General features: G+C 44.3%; 1 protein-coding gene across 2 annotated transcripts; it reads left to right on the plus strand.

The window, feature by feature from the left end:
• Positions 1-1,103: 1,103 nt before the first annotated feature.
• On the plus strand, positions 1,104-4,348 carry LOC136476765 (uncharacterized). Of its 2 annotated transcripts, XR_010763748.1 has the most exons (4): positions 1,104-1,214; positions 1,417-3,305; positions 3,391-3,509; positions 3,627-4,348. XR_010763748.1 is itself a non-coding variant. In XM_066474712.1 (3 exons), the coding sequence occupies exons 1-3, from the start codon at positions 2,942-2,944 to the stop codon at positions 3,927-3,929; spliced, it is 786 nt and encodes a 261-aa protein (XP_066330809.1). In that variant the 3' UTR covers positions 3,930-4,348. The 2 variants fall into 2 exon arrangements, 1 of the variants encoding a protein (XP_066330809.1); XM_066474712.1 differs by lacking the exon at positions 1,104-1,214 and having other exon boundaries at positions 2,942-3,305.
• Positions 4,349-17,231: the final 12,883 nt, after the last annotated feature.

Consider the following 17,231-nt stretch of genomic DNA (forward strand, 5'->3'; position numbering starts at 1 on the left):
CGCGTTCTCCCGCGCCGCCGGGAGAAGTCGCTGCCGCCGAGCCACGAGGACCAGCCTCCCGCGGGGCCGCGGCAGGTGCTCTGGTCCTCTGCCCGTCTGCCGAGCCGCCTCCTCTGGTCCGCTGCTGCTTGCCCGCACGGACGCGTTCTCCCGCGCCGCCGGGAGAAGTCGCTGCCGCCGAGCTGCGAGGACCAGCCTCCCGCGGGGCCGCGGCAGGTGCTCTGGTCCTCTGCCCGTCTGCCGAGCCACCTCCTCTGGTCCGCCGCCTCCTCTGGTCCGCCGAGCCGAGCAGGTACTGATTGATTCCTCTGCTCGTATTTTTCTACTTGCTTGTGGCCTCTTCTTTCGAGCCGGACCGGACACCTCTTCTTTCGAGCCGGACCGGACAGCAGCATCCTTTATATTTGTTTTGCTCGGTGCTTTGCTCACTTTTACTTTGTGTCTGGAATCTGGACGGCAATTTGTTTTTTATATACCAACCTGTCTAGTTGTCAATTATTTAGTGTTTAGTGAACTAATACTCACTGCTCAGTGTTAGTTTGATCTGTGAACCAGATGGCAGGTCATATGCAATACAAAGCATTCTCTTTTTCCCCAGAACAGGGTGACCCAAATTTCATTACTGCTAAACAATGAAATTACAAGAAATGGTACAATGATTAACGCGTTCAAAAGTCTCACCAACCCACATTAGCACCCGAAACCAAAATGATGCTGTAAATGGCCTTGACGGAATACAGGGCCCAGAACTGAGCAGCACACCCAAACTACCACGAACACGAAAGCAAAACAATGCCATTACAATCCAACATCCTGGAAAGACGAGACAACTAACAACTGAACATAATCTAAACTGCCACCATCTAGTCTAAAACAGCAGTGCACAGACATGCACTCCAGCATCTTCCAGTTCCCAAGGTGTTCAGATGGCGATGAGGTTAAGCCACCAAACCCTTTGGCCTGTTAGAGCTTGCTCCATGTGTGACCCCTGCATCTGCTCAACTAGAGGAACTTTAGGGCAATTTGCTTCAAAGCTTCAGGTCCCTCCTCCAAAGCTTATGGGTTTTCCTGCTTTCGGAGACCTGCCTAGTATGATAGGAACTGAACATAATAGGAGATTTGGTTATTTTCTTCTCAAAGCACACATTGTTTCCAGCTCTCAACAGGGCCCAACATACAGAAGCATTGAGCAACATGGAATTCTTTTCCAGTTGGTAAGCACAGAATCACCCAGGACCAGAATTGTTCAAAAGAGCTTGGCCTACAGTTTAACCAAAAGTGTGTGCAATAGGCTACAGATGAATTTAGCTAGAGGGCATTCAAAGAACAAGTTTAACCACCTTCTAAAAGCTTGATCGTTACTGATCTCCAATGTTTTTAAGGCGTAATAATTACTTTGCTTGTCGTGTTTCACAGGAGTCCATCTAAATGGCAACACAAGACACTGTAAGTCCACAAAGTGTAGGCTCAGGTACTGCTTGAATATGATCCAAGGACAGATCCAAAAAGGAAGGCCAGGTCTGGTGATCCTGGGTGGAAGTATGGCTTCTGGCCAGAAATTGGCAACAGAGATTTGGTTGAGTGTATCCTCTGTGGAACTCAAGTAAAGTCTGGAATCAAGAGATTGAAGGAGCATCTTGTAGGTGGATATGGAGATGCTCTCAAATGTGAGAAGACAACAACAACAATTGCTGCTAAATGGAAGCAGCACTAGTTCAGGGAAGAAGAAGGAGAGCGCTAAACCTAGATGATGATGATGATGGTGTTCAAGTGGTGGAGGTTCAAAACAATGCTAATGCTGCCTCTTAGTCATCTGGTACAACTGTGCAACATCCAAGTTCAGGGACATCATCCAAAAGGAAGCAATCTGCTCTCAAATTTGCAAATCTACCACCTAGACCAAAAGAGAAAGAGAAGAAGTCAGTGATTACCATGCTTCGGAAAAAACCTGAAGAAGTGGTTGAGGAAAGGCATTCTAAGAATGGACCTGCACAAAGCAGTGTGGAGGGAAGGATCAGGACCAAGGAAGAAAGAGATGAAGTCAATATGCATGTGGCCAATTTCTTCTATGAGTGTAGAATACCACTCAATGCTATCAACTCAAGGAGCTTTGAGATTATGTGTGAGGCCATTGGGCAGTATGGACCTGGATATAGACCTCCAAGCTACCATGAGGCGAGGGTGCCATTGCTTGGAAAGGCTGTGGAACAGGTCAACAAAATAAAGGAGAAGCATGAGGCTGCTTGGAAGCAATATGGCTGTACACTAATGTCAGATGGGTGGACAGATAGGCGGGGCCGTCACCTCATTAATTTCCTAGTCAATAGTCCAGAGGGGACTTTCTTCTTGGAGTCTGTTGATGCATCCAGTGAAGTACATGATGCTCCAATGTTGGCAGATTTACTACAGCAGAGAATTGATCTCATTGGAAGAGACAAGGTTGTTCAAGTGGTCACTGACAACGGTGCTAATTATAAGGCAGCTTGCAAGCTTCTTATGGAAAGAATTCCAACACTGTTCTGGACCCCTTGTGCAGCACACTGTTTGGACCTCATGCTAGAGGACATTGGCAAAATGAAGGAGTTTAGTAAGCCTATTGCACGTACAAGACAAGTTACTACCTTTATTTATAGGCACGGGAGGCTTCTTGATGCAATGAGGGAGAAGACAAGGAGGTAGAGATCTTGTTAGACCAGGAGTAACTCGTTTTGCTACTGCTTTCCTCACTTTGCGTAGCCTACACACTCATAAGGATGCTCTGAAATTCCTATTTGTAAGTGATGACTGGACTAAGTCCAAATTGGCAAGAACAGAAGCAGGAAAGAAAGTGCATGACACCATCCTTTCAACCGAATTTTGGAACTCAGTTGAGGACTGCCTGAGAGCATCACAGCCCCTTATTGTTTTGTTGAGGATAGTTGATGGGGATGAGAGGCCAGCAATGCCAGAGGTTCAGTTTTGTATGGAATATGCAAAGAAAAAGATTAAAGAAAATTTCCCTACTAGGGGAAAGGCAGACTTGCTTAAGCGTATCTTGATAATCATTGACAAGCGTTGGGAAGATCAAATGGACCAACCATTATATGGGGCAGCACTATATTTGAACCCAAACAAGTATTTTGACCTGAAAACAGATGATGTTATGGCTGGTAAGCTAAGGTCTGCATTTACTGAGGTTCTTTCAAAAATGGTGCCTGACCAAGATCTTCAAAACAAGATTGATGACCAAGCTTTGGAATATGAGGACTTAAGGGGTAGCTTCAGCAACAAAATTGCAATCAACAACATCAAAACCAAGTCTCCTAGTAAGTTATTCACTGACTATACAATCTGATTTTTAGTCTTTCCTAATTTCTAACATGAAAATGTTTATTTGGTCACTTGATCTAGTTGAATGGTGGCGTTCATATGGTGGCAAAGCCATAGAGCTTCAAAGATTTGCAAAACGTGTTGTTGGGCTTTGTGCTTCGGCTTCAGGTTGTGAGCGTTGTTGGAGCACATTTGAGTCAGTAAGTAATCTGTCAATTACATAAGTACTCAATTATCCTAGTTCAAGGAATAAATAAAATCTACTATCTATTAATGCTTGCTGAATATTTCTTTTGTTTGCATTTTTACCATTGTAGATTCATACTAAGAAAAGAAACAGGTTAGAGCATAAAAGGCTTAATGATTTGGTCTATGTTCAGTACAACCGAAAGATGGCAGTGAGGTTTCAAAAGCGACATGAGAAAGGAGCAGGCAGCTTTGATCCTTTGTGTTTGGAAGACTTTGATTGGAACAATGAATGGGTTGATGTGGATGCGGAACCAGTCCATAATGGCCGTGGACTTGAAATTACATGGGATCAAGTTGATGAGGCTGTTGGTGCATCTCAAATGTATCGTGGTCGTAATTTCCCTAGGGCAGCCCCGCGACGATGCAACTAATATTGATAGAACTTATACTCGTAGGCGGTCTGCAGCAGCTACTGCCCCAATTAGGAGGACTTATGAACCACAGGAGGATGAAGACATGGAAGATGATAACTCTGATGAAGAATATCTGGTTGATGATGTGGAAGTTGATGACTATGGTGAAATTGCACCTATTGTTGCTGACGAAAGTGATCAAGCTGCTGCTGGTGGTGGCAATTCAGATCCTTTTGTGATGGAGGATGACTTCTATTGACTTAATGATGCTTGAGAGTTGTGAGAGTATTTGTGCCAGACTATTTATGCACTAGTATTGTAGTATTGTGGAATGTGCTCACTGAGCACTCCAGTTATCTTGTTTAGTGGACTATTGTTGAACTACTTGTGTAATGGTTTTATTTGTGGCAGTGTGCTTATCTACTCGTTAATCTTTACCTGTCCCTCAACTAATTTCTTTTTTTGCTGGTGCCATATTCCCTATGAAATACCTAGGTACTAACCTGAATTGTCTCTCCATTGCAATGTATTGTTGGATGCACACTTGGGGCTGCGGGCTGCACAGGAGAGGACAACACCAAGGTATGACATGCTTCCAGTTCTCTAGTCTATACTACTGTTGGATGGCCGTAAGGCGTCGCCTCGCCTTACGCCTTACTCGCTTTAGCGTAAGGTGGTAGTTGGTCGCCTCGCCTCGCTTTACCGCCTTAAAAACATTGTTTGGGCCTGTCTCAGCGCATGCAAGATTCCTCTCTCAGCCAGGTTGAGGAGAAACACAGCGAGGTCTCGTTTCTATCGAGCCTGGCTCGCGCGGCGCAAGAGCACGTAGGAAGGATGCCCGCCTATGAGTAGCAGAGATGCGATCCACTGAAACCAAACACCAGACCCTGCTGCGCCTGGCTGAAACAAGAGGAAAACCAAACATGAGCTGGTGTATGCAGCAGACTTGGCTCTGGCCGACCAGGCCCTGCCAGTCCAGCCAAGCCCGGCGTGTACGAGGTACCAATCACGCCCTCAGTATCTGCGTCACTCCAGATAGAAATATTTATATATCAACTAAAAAGGCATCTACATTGGCAGGTCTGCTGATTGAGAAATATTAAGATCTTTCAAAGCCCTTTCTGACATTTTCACTCCTTGTAACCTGCATAGATTATTGGCAGAAAAAAGGCACTGAAACGAATTTCAGTCCGTTCCTAACAGGTGAAGATTAAAATAGTAACAGGTGAAGATTAAAATAGTTAAAGAGTATCTCTGATGATTGTTTGGAGCATTTTCCATAACAAATAGATGACACAGAGTGTAGTCAACCAGTCCATGGAACAATGATCAAGTGAAAAAACTACAGTGCAAAAACATAATTAATAATGGAAGCTGAAATTCAGATGGTTCCACGAGATCAGTAATCATCCACAGCTAGTCAAGTCACAACAGCACAATCTGACAAATGATAATCCAATCCACTACAGTGTGGATACCTGTGAGCTCTCCCTACACAAAATTCCACAAGTATTGGACGACCTAGTTTACAGTGACCGCCACACTCAAGAGACAGCCACAAATGTTTTTGGCAACTTATCAACAACGCGCCACAGGTAAGTGTAGAACCTAAGCAAACCACGCAGCACATAAATCCAGGAGTAACTGATTGATCAAGTGAAGAATTGGATTCAATCAGACCCCGGTCACAAAGTGGAAGTCCCTACGGTCCAGAAGCACTACCATTACGAGCAGAGTGTGCTGAGAAGTGAGACGCGTCTCGACTCTAATCGAAACGCGACGCGACTCCTATGGAGGGAAAGCTGCTGTTACCCACCCCGTCGACGGCGATGGGGGAAGGGCTCAATCCGGCAGCTCTCCACTACCATCCGCAGTAGATCTACCGTGGCAGAACAACGCAATTTCCACGCCCGCTATAATCGCTAAGTCGCTAACGAATTAACACTTCGAAACGGGAGTACCAGCCCAGATCCGTGTGGCGGTAAATGCCGCCGCGTGCAAGCGAAGCGCGAGATCGCGATGAGCGATTGGGGTCTGAAGGGGAGGAGAGGGGCGGGGTTACCTATCACGAGGGCGCGCCGGCGGCTGTTTGCCCTCGCCGTCGTGGGTGGTGGGGCGTCGTCGTGTTCCGTGTCTTGCTGGCTCTGAACGGGAGGCAGCAGGGGTCGGCGGGGGAGGGAGGGGCGGCGGCATGACCGGACAGGGTCGGGCCGCCGGCGTTGGCAGGGGCGGGGCAACGGCATGGGGAGGGGAGGGGAGGGGAGGGGCGGTGGCAGGCGGAGGCTGGGGAGGGGAGGCATCGGGAGCAGGGTGGGGTTTTGTTTTTTTTTTTTTTTCCGAGTAGGGCCTCGTTTAGATTGCGAAAAAATTTCAAGCCGATGAATAGTAGCACTTTCGTCTTATTTGGCAAATATTGTCCAATCGTGGACCAACTAGGCTCAAAAGATTCATCTCGTGATTTTCAACTAAACTGTGCAATTAGTTATTTTTTTACCTACATTTAATGCTCCATGCAAGCGGCTAAAAATTGATGTGATGGAGAGAGCGTGAAAAAACTTGGAATTTGGAGGTGATCTAAACAAGGCCGAGGGAGGTGATCGAAGCGTGAAGCCTGCAGCCGGTTTCACTTGCCCACGTGGGGCCCGCGCCACTCAAAAGAGGGGATGGGGGCTAAGGATGGCAACGAGGATATACCCGTCGGGTATCGCCGGAACGTTCTCTTCCCCGCTAAGGAGAATTCATCATGTCCACATCCCCATTAACTGTCTCGGGTATAGATTCTTGCCCATCCCCATACCCGTCGGGTATCGGTCGGATAACAGATACCCGACGGGTACTGCATACCCGATAAACAAGGACACTTGGGGTCGCAGCTTTGCAATCGGAGACGTTTCTTCTTCACCCAGGTTAAGTGTCGGAGTCTCAGAGATGCCGAGGAGAAGGAGCGAGGTTGCGAGGAGGACGAGCAAAGATGGCAGAGAGACCGAACTGAGGAAGCGAAGGGCACGAGCGCTCGTGAGACAGGCGTGCTTGTGCTGCTGACGGAGATGGTGATGAAAAATTGAACAAGGGTTCCTAAAACACACAAACTATTAGTCTGTTCGTTTGGCTGTGGCTTGTCGTAAACGATCGTAAATTTCTAGCCGGAACAGTATTTTTCTCTCACACAAACCAGCCAGCAGTACTTCTTCACAAACCAGCAACGATACGAACCAGCCAACCAAACATGCTTTATATATATGACTATTCAGATTTGGACCAAAATACCTATGTTGAGCTTTTTTGGGCCTAATACTCGCATGATAGCTTAAATAGTCGGGTTCCCCAATGGGTAACGGGGACGGGTAAACAGAGAACGTTCCCGTACCCGCTATACTCGTCGAGTATGGATTCTTGCCCATTTAGATGCCCGCGGATAAAGATATGATCTCATCCCCGTCCCCTAGTGGATCAAATACCCGTCGGGTATCGGGTATCAGGGCCCCGTTGCCATCTTTAATGGGGGCGGTGATTTCCCAGCCGGCGTCGGGAGAATGAGACATCGAGGTAAGATAACAGGTAACGAGAAAAAAATATAACATTGGATCTACTTTTGAAATATCCAGATATAATAATTACAATATATATCTGAAGGCAGAAGATACACTTGAAACATGTATCTGAAACACTTGAAAAAACACATAAAAAATACTTGAAAACCATTTTAAAACATATACGACATAAAGATAAAACACTTGCAACATATGGGTGAAACACATGCAACATCCGAATAAACACACTTGTAACATACGTATGAAAAAACACAGATGAAATATTGAGAACAGAAACTTGCAACATACATGTACAACTATTGCAACATATACAACATCCCGATCTACTTTTCAACATCCGCATGAAACACATACAACATACCTCTAAAATATCTGAAATACTTGAAACATACGCTTGCAACATGTGCTTTCAGGGCAATATTTCCTTGTTGTTTCGGAATGGAGGCTTGTCGGCGCGTGTAGTTCATAGGTGGAGGTCATCGGTGGCACGGAGCTCACCGCTCTGGTGGAGAAGGCTGCAGCAGGTTCGGTGAAGAAGGCCACGACAGGTCCTCACGCTACATAAGGCCACCCTCGCCTCCCTTCCACGGCGCGGGTCTCCATCACCGTGCTCGTCTCCCACGCACTGTTCGTCCGGCTCACACGCTGGCCTTCGAAGCCACCGTTTCATCCCACGTGTGGGACTCAGGCCTGCTGTCGCCTTGCTTGCGCGTCGGCAGCCGGACACGGGAAGCGCAGTGGTCGTCGGAGATGCGGGCTGCAAGAGCGCAGAAGGGCCACAAGCTGGCAGTCGGACACCGAAAGCGCAGTGGTTGCCTGAGTGCGGCCGCCAGATCCCTGCCGTCACAGCGCCGAGGAACGGAGATGCGCTATGGTGCGTGAGGTGGGTGTCGTTGCCTTTGCGGCTGCATCACTGACCCCACGCCACCGCCATCGAATCTCCAATTCGCCACAACAGCAGCTCCGGTGAGCCGGCTCTTGAATAATTTTTTTGAGAGGCTCAGTGAATAATGGATGAGGCTATCTCGCTCGAATGGATAAGGCCACACCAGCCACCACTTCCGCCTATTTTTTAGAGACGATCATTGCGCTGACGTAGGCGAGCAACCATCGGTAGCATCTGGCGCGGATGGACGCCCTATCTCTATCTCTGTCTCTATCTCTATAACTAAAACATACGGATTGTCAACATCTATCTGGTAGCACCAAAAACAACATGCGATCCATGTTTATCCAGCGGAAAAAAACACGTGCAGTACCTTCGCCGTCAATCACGCACGCACGGTCTCCCCCTCTCTTCGTGATGTGGCAGCACCAGACCTCCTCCTGCGATTGGGACCCCCCGGTCGCGAGCGGTTTTTTCTCCCCATGCACCATCCGGTTTTCTCTCCTTCCAAAATTCGCATGATGAAATTTGTTCTCCTTCCAAAAAATGCACGATCAAATTTGCTCTCCTGGGAGGGAATCACTACCACTTCTAGTAAAACTATGCTATGCTAAGTTTTGGAACTTGCCGAGATGAAGAGCTCCGTCCATGGCGTTCCTGTTAGTGCCTGATGATCATGGTTGTCACTGCTTTCAACACTCGCCCTCGGGTGGTGGAGGCTGAGATTCTTCGCTGCTATGACTCGCCGGTCACCTCTACTTCATCAGCTAAGGACTTCCTTCTTGTCCTCTCAGTGGGACGTTGTAAATTTCATCTCTCTGTTCCTCTAGTTGAACATCTTCTCCAAGCTATCATTGGTGGTTTCTCAAGCGATTTCAGAGTGGTGCACCTAGATGATAGGGTCTTTAGGTTTTCAGTTGCTTTTCCATTAGGTTGGCTTCCATATCTATAACCTTCGATCTTTTGAGTGCCAGGATTTCAAGGTCTTCTTCCATCTTTGACACAATGGAGGTCCAAATTACAAAGTTGAGTATCGTAATTGGTGTATTGAACAAGCTACAGAATGGGTGGAGGTTGCCAAACGCAAATCGGTACATCTCACTAGTGCCAATGCCATCCCTATATCCATTGCTGATCATCGTCTTCCTGCTTCAAGCTCCAATTCCATGGAATTTCAAATTTTAATTTGCCAATTAATTCAGATCATAAATCTATTTTTAAGAGAATCATTTATCCTTTTAACGAGCCCTTTATTAATAAGGCAGTTTCTATATCAGACGCGGGTGTTTTGGGCCTAATCCCCAACCCGCAACGTATCTTTCCTGGTAATGGGCCTGTATTAAAGCTGTGCTCTAATTGTCTTTCTCCGGCCCATTCTTGGCCTAGATGTAACTCATGTTGCTGGAGATGTCTCGCCGTTGATCACGTTTCTAGAAATTGCTGTCTCATGCCTCGATCAGCACGCTCCCCCTTTGAGCTGGGTGCCCCTTTGACTTCTCATAATAGTCGCTCCTCTCAGTCGCTAATCAGTGGGCCTCAACACTCATACACGCCGTGAATTTTTCACTCTGTCATCGATTACATTAAAGTGTTGGCCGGTATTCACTCAATCCCCTCCCCTGTCACCATTCCCTTGCATCGGCTGTGGAGGATCAAAGCTCCATAGTTCATTGATGACGACAAGCTGAACACCTCTCCTCCGCCTAGGGGTGTCTTTAGCTTCCTCATCGACACCTTCGATCAACTTCTCATCGTTCAGTGAGTATGTAAACCATGTTCTTGGCATTCAGCACTCGCATTCTACTCTTCACATTACTTGGTTTCTAAAACCCCCTTTTGCTGCTATAGTAAACCCTAATCCCAACACTATGGCGTATAGATTTGTTGATCCAACTCCTTTCGTGCCCGCTTGGGGTCAGCGAGTGATGGTTCTTGGTAGACTTGTCATGCGTAGAGTTGTTACTGGCCGACTGCATCGTGTCAACGATGACATTGCTATCGCCTTCATTCATCATCTGCCAGCTGATCAAATGAACTTCAATGACATCCATGGTACTCTAGCAGAATTTCTGAATGTACAAATGGGCATGCCATATCAGTCAATCTAAGCATGCCCATTTGGTCAAGCTTATGTCACCTTCAGTCGAGTGTCACACAGAGATGCAATGATCAACAATGGACCACATCAATTTGGCAACACTCACATCTCTTTCATTGCCCATGACAAAGCTTGGAATAACAGAACTACAATATATACACATGAGGTGTGGTTGATGATGCTTGGTTTGAATATAGATATCTGGTCATACTCATTGGTTAATAAAGTAGTGTCTCAGTTTGGCAAGCTCATGGTTTGGGAGGAAGATCATGATAATATGGCTAGAGCTTTGGTCAAGGTTTGAGTCACTTGTTTACATGACATTCCCTGGTTTTTTAGGTTCTCTGAAGGTGAATCTCCTGAATCTGGTAGTTGGATGGTTCAGTGTGAGATAATTTCAACAACAATGTTAGGAGCCCAACCTCAGGATGAGGATTTTCCACCAGATGATCTTGAAGATATTGATCCTAATCATTTTGAGTTCTTTGGTTATGGTCAACCAGGTCAAGGCCCACAACCACCCCCTGATGGTCCTCCTGCTCACAACCTTTTTCTAGAACACCAAGGCAATCAAGATTGGCCACAATGGCCTAATCGGAATGCAGCTCTGCAGTTAGGTCCTCATGGGCAAGGTCATGTTGTTGTTCAACCTGATGATGCACCAAATCTTATTCCTCTGTAGCCTGTGGTGGGACAGCAAGTAGGACCAGAAAATGATTTTGATGAAGAAGATTTGGTGATGCCAGTAGAGGAAGTCATTCAGAACAATCAACACCAGGCAACAGATCCCCCATTGGTTGATGAACAAGTTCTTGCCATGGATGATGACACATATACTAATTCTGATGTGCATCCACAAGCTCAATTACCCATACCTCCTGTGGAAATTGTCCCTTTTCTAGTTTTCAGTAATTTGTAGCCTCTTATGCCTGAAGAATTGCAAGAGGAGGAGGTGCTGGGTTGGTTAAATGGATTGCAAAATCCACAACGGTTGGGTAATAATGATAACATTGGTCAGGTTGATCTTCAGATAAATTAGCAACCTACCGTGGCACCAGATCTGCAACAGCAGGCTGATGGCTCTCAATAGCAACCAGATCAATGGCAGCAAGTTGAAAACCTACAAAATTTGGCACCAAACCAGAATCATGAGGATGATCTTATATTTGAACTTCAACAGGAAAATAGGCCTCAATTGGATCACCAACCATTGGGTGGTTTTAATCAGGTTCAGTTGGGTTTTGTTCAGACCTTCATCCCTCCTGTTATGCCTAACTCTTTGAAGAATGTTTTTGGGCCCATGCCTGAACTTTAGAAAACTACTTTTGGGACTATGGATTCTAGCATTTCTTCCACTTCTGGCCCAAGCCGAATGGCCATCAGATGCTGGGCTAAGTATTTTGCAAGTGTGGACAAAAGCCTTCCTACTTTCACAATTCCATCTTAGTGGGTTGATTTCTTTACATTGATGATGCTCAAGCAGAGATCCTATGACTGGGCCAAGGACTTCCTCAACTCTCCAGCTTGGCCTCTTCTTCAGCAACATTTTGGTAATGAGAACTCTTTTGCTTTCTCTCTTCCTTCTACCAGGCCTTTAGTTGTCATTACTGACATAACCTGCAATTCTTCAGAAACTTCTTTAGATGGCAATGCAGCAACTAATACCGAACAAGCTCAACCTCCTTTTGAAACTCCCAATATCAACTGAACTGCTGATCAACTGATGGATCTTAGTGATGGACACTCCACTCCACCTCCACCTACAGCTATCTGCAACACTCCCCCTAAAGGAAATAGAGGTAAACAAGCCCCTATCTCTGAAGCTGATTTGAGGAGAAGTGATAGACTTCACAATCAATATAAAATGTTTTAAAGCTTATGTTTGCAAAGATAGAAATTATCTTGGCTGTTCACCTTACCCACCTGTCCTCTCTCCTTCTGTAGTTCATGATTTGTGAGCCACCTTTTGCAATATTGACCCTTCTAAGCTCTCGGATGCTAATCTCAACGCCAAGCCATAGAAGGGAGCAATTGGCAAGCCCAACAGCAAGAAGCCCAAGTTGGTGAAGGATTTAGAAGCTGGCCCATCAAAGAAAGCCAAGGCCACTACCAAAAAGGCTAAGAAGCCCAACAAAGATGCGAAGGATCCAAACATAGGAGCAGGCCCTTCTGAGGGTGCCAAGAACTAATGCTTTTCCAATTCTTCTAGTTTCTTTCATCTTTTGTGATAATAGGTGTAAAACATTGTAATGTTTTGCCTTGGAACATTCGAGGAATTAACTTGGATAAAAAGTGGAACGCCATCCGTGACTATTTTGATGAAAATAATTGTGATATCCTGTGTTTGCAAGAAACCAAACATGAAAGCCTTGATCTAGTTTATCTTCGAAATTTTTGTTCTGCTTCCTTTGATTCTTTTGTCTTTTTACCTTCAGTTGGAGCCTTTGGTGGTTCTGTCATTATCTAGAAAAGTTCTATTCTCTCTGGCTCTATGATTTTCCAAAACTCATATGCTACTTCTGTTGAATTCACCTCCCTTCATAACAATGTAACTTGGGTGCTTACAAATGTTTATGCACCGTGTACTCCCTAGGGCAAGAGAGAATTCATTCACTAGTTCAAACACATTCATATGCCTGATCATATTGATTGGTTGATAGTTGGTGATTTTAACCTTTATCGTAGTCCTGCATATAGAAACAGGGAAGGTGCTGGCTATGCTAAGATGTTTCTATTCAATCAGGCCATTAGTGCTCTTGGGTTAATTGAGCTCCCTCTTAAAGGTAAATGCTTCACTTGGTCCCACAAACAACATCCACCTCTTTTGGAGAGATTGGACTGGTTTTTCACTTCAGCTAGATGGACTCTCAATTATCCTCTAACTAATGTCTCTAGTCTAACTATGGAAACATCTGATCATGTACCATGTCTTATTTCTATCTCCACTGCTATTCCTAAAAGTCATATTTTCAGATTTGAAAATTATTGGCTTCTGCATGAAGACTTCATGAATCAGGTTTCAATAGGGTGGCATTCTGATTTTCAACATTCTGATACTGCAAAAATGATTACTGCAAAATTCAAGAATTTGAGGAAGGTGTTGAAAGAATGGAAAAGAACACTTTCTAAATCTAAAGCAAAATATCACTAATGTAAAGCTTACTTTGGATTTGATCCATTTCATGGAAGATTTCAGGGATCTATCACTTGCAGAATGGAACGTTAGAGTCCTTTTGGAAGAAAAACTTATCTCTCTCCTTCAACAACAAAAGGCTTATTGGAAACAAAGAGGGGCAGTGAAGTGGGTAACACTTGGTGATGCTAATACCAAGTCCTTTCATGCCAATGCAACAGTCAAGTATAGAAGAAACTTAATTACTCAGCTTACCAATGATCATGGTCAACATCTCTTTAATCATAATGATAAAGCAGCTCTGATTTGGAACACCTTTAAAGAGAGACTTGGCACTAGTAATTTTATAGGGCTGCTCTTTGATCTTCCATCTTTGCTGGACAATACAGCTGACCTATCTAGTCTAACAGTTGCCTTTACACATGCTAAAATTGATGTAGTGGTAAGAAATTTACCATCTGATAAATCTCCAGGCCCAGATGGCTTTAACACATATTTTTTGAAGGAATGTTGGCCCATTATTTGTGATGATTTCTATTCTTTATGTGATGGTTTCTATTCTAAAAATATTTGCTTACAAAGCATCAATGACTCTCACATCACTCTTATACCAAAGAAGGATGATCCCATAAAGGTTTCAGATTATAGGCCAATTTCTTTGCTCAACAATTTTGTCAAGCTAATTACTAAGTTGTTGGCAAATAGATTATAGTTGGTGTTGCCATCTCTGATACATAAGAATCAATATGGTTTTGTTAAGAATAGAACTATACAAGATTGTGTTGCATGGGTCTGGAGTATCTACATATGTGTCATCAATCTAAAAAAGAAATCATCATCCTCAAATTAGATTTTGAGAAGGCTTTTGATAAAGTGGAGCATGGCCTCATGTTGAAAATCATGGAACATAAAGGTTTTCCTTTAAAGTGGCTCAATTGGATGAAACTCATTTTCAATTCAGGAACTTCTTCAGTCCTTTTGAATGAAATACCAGGAAAGGTCTTTCATTGTAGAAGAGGAGTTAGACAGGGAGACCCCCTTTCACCCCTGCATTTTGTCTTATCGGCTGATCTTCAAAGTGTACTCAATTCTGCAAGGAGAAACAATCTTTTGAATCTACCTTTACCTCTTCCAAATGATGATGATTTCCCAATTCTCCAATATGCAGATGATACTCTTATTTTCACGCAAGGTGATATCAACCAGCTTCTGCACCTCAAAGACATTCTGCATTCTTTTGCTGAATCTACTGGTTTACAAGTTAATTTTGACAAATCCTTTATGGTATCCATCAATATTTCTGAAGAAAGGTTGAACATCTTGGCTAATACTTTAGGGTGCTCTAAAGAATCCCTACCTTTTACCTATCTAGGGCTTCCACTTAGTATCACCAAGCCTTCAGTTGCTCAGTTTTGGCCTCTAGTATCCAAATGTGAGAGGAGAGTAGTGAATTTTTCATCATTCTTGACTGAAGCTGGCAGGTTACAGTTAGTAAATGTTGTTCTCATAGCTTTGCCTACATTTACCATGTGTACCTTTTTTCTTCCAAAAACTATGATCAAATAAATAGACAAGTTTAGAAAGCATTGTATCTGGACAGGCTTTGATCTTAATAATAAAAAGCCCTCAAAGGTTGTTTGGCCTTTGGTATGTGTACCTAAGGCTGAAGGAGATCTGGGAGTTCTTGACCTTAAGACTCAAAATGAAAGTCTTCTGATGAAACATTTACATAAGTTTTTTAATAAGCTTCTAGTCCCTTGGGTATAATTGGTTTGGGAACATTATTATTCTAGGAATAACTTGCCCTCAACAGATAGACCTCTTAGGGGCTCCTTTTGGTGGAAGGACATTATGAAGATGTTGGATTCTTATAAAAAATGGCAAGGATCAATATTCAAAATGGCTCTACTTGTTTTCTCTGGTTAGACCTTTGGAATCAAAGAATCACTACTACACTCGCACCTTTCATAGCCACGTCGTAACCCACATCATAGTCCAATTTTGGCCTCGACAGTAAGCTGTCGATAGTGATGGTCACAGCCTTCACCGTCACCATCTGGGACTGACTGCGGTGTACACTAACACCACCGATTGGCTTATGATCCGTTCGTGATTAGGTCCTTACTTTAGTTGCATTAGAGCACGACCCCGCTATGGATGTACACTAACGCTGTCGCATTGGCAAATGATCCGACTGTGTCAAGGCTATCAAAACCGTTGTGTGGGCACATCAACCGTCTGTGTAGTGGTCACCAGCACCATCGCCTTGAACTTTGACCCGACTGTCAGCGCTGCGGGTTCACTGTCGGTTCGATGACCGAGACACCTGTGTAGAGGTTAACACCACCGTCGCTTCAACATATGATCCGCCAGTGCAAAGTCATGGTCACCGTCGCCTTGCACCACAATCCACCTTTGATGGTCGTTTAGTCAGTGTTGGGTTACTAAACGATTCAGCGGTGATACACTTTGATCCCTGCCACATAATACGTGTAACGACGGTGTTGGATGTTTGCACCACCAACGGCGGTGGTGATAACAAAATAATAAACAACCCTTAATAGCTTACTGGACAAAAAGCATACAGATATAATCATTGTATCCATAAACCATGTTCTTACAATAACATTGGACGCTTACCATAATATCTTTCTCAACTGATGTCCTAATACAAGCGGTACATAGATTGCAAACTAAAGGTACTGATCTCTATAGGCTTACATAACGAAACAACATAGCTGTGCTCCTCCTATGTGGCACTCCTGCTTGCTAGGTACAAATGAATATAATTAATGCATCCTTCGAATTGGTAGGCAATGCACCATGGAACCCCACTTTTTCCTCCTAGCCAATGCAGGAAAATTGTTCAAAAGCACTCAGACTCCACCTGCACAAAGCAGCACAATTAATAATATTCAACACACTATTCCTTTAGTTACGAAGCCCAAATTGGCATATATATAATCAAAACAACTACGTACCTAAACAAAGGCATGACGTAATTACAACAAAATACAACATATACACCTTTACTGCTCTGCTAATGACTCCATGAACAAGGGAACATAAGGAAGATAGTGAGGTTCGCCGCTCATACATAATAGTTTCCAAGTACTTCTAGGATAGCCGATGGCCCGGGCAGGGAGGACATGAACTTTACTACGGTTCATGTCATATGCAAGCAGTGATTTGTCCTCCCGAACAAGAAAAAACAAATTCCATTCTAGATGAACTGCAGTCACTTTGTAGGCCGCATCACAAACCTTGGTACCAATTTCAATATTCTTCTTTCCAAATAGCTCCAGTGTGGTCACCTTATGCTTCAATGTCCATTTACTAGTACCATAGTCTTCAAGGATCCAGATTGAAAGCTCATACCTATTCAAAGTATCAGCAGTACATAAACACAACTGACCCTGAGCTTCATGGATGGAGAGTGCATCACCAGTTGGCCTACGATTTTTCCTCCATGTCTTTCCCTCGATATCAACAGCAACTATCTGGGTGAACTCCAACATGTGCATAAAACCATTAACAAATACACCTTTCCCATATGTGGATACTACAATACCCAAGCCCCATTTAGATTCTTTAAAGATCCATGCTCTAGTTTTAGATGAGTAGATGTTGACCCCTAAGGAGTCATCATCGT

The sequence above is a fragment of the Miscanthus floridulus genome, chromosome 8 (genome assembly GCF_019320115.1).
Source record: "Miscanthus floridulus cultivar M001 chromosome 8, ASM1932011v1, whole genome shotgun sequence".
NCBI lineage: Eukaryota > Viridiplantae > Streptophyta > Magnoliopsida > Poales > Poaceae > Miscanthus > Miscanthus floridulus.

Bases quoted from the DNA above. Each gene is read 5' to 3' on its own strand.
- LOC136476765 (XM_066474712.1), top strand. From the start codon at position 2,942: ATGCCAGAGGTTCAGTTTTGTATGGAATATGCAAAGAAAAAGATTAAA. The intron at 3,306-3,390 runs GTAAGTTATTCA...CACTTGATCTAG, and splicing joins CATCAAAACCAAGTCTCCTA to TTGAATGGTGGCGTTCATAT. The intron at 3,510-3,626 runs GTAAGTAATCTG...TTACCATTGTAG, and splicing joins GTTGGAGCACATTTGAGTCA to ATTCATACTAAGAAAAGAAA.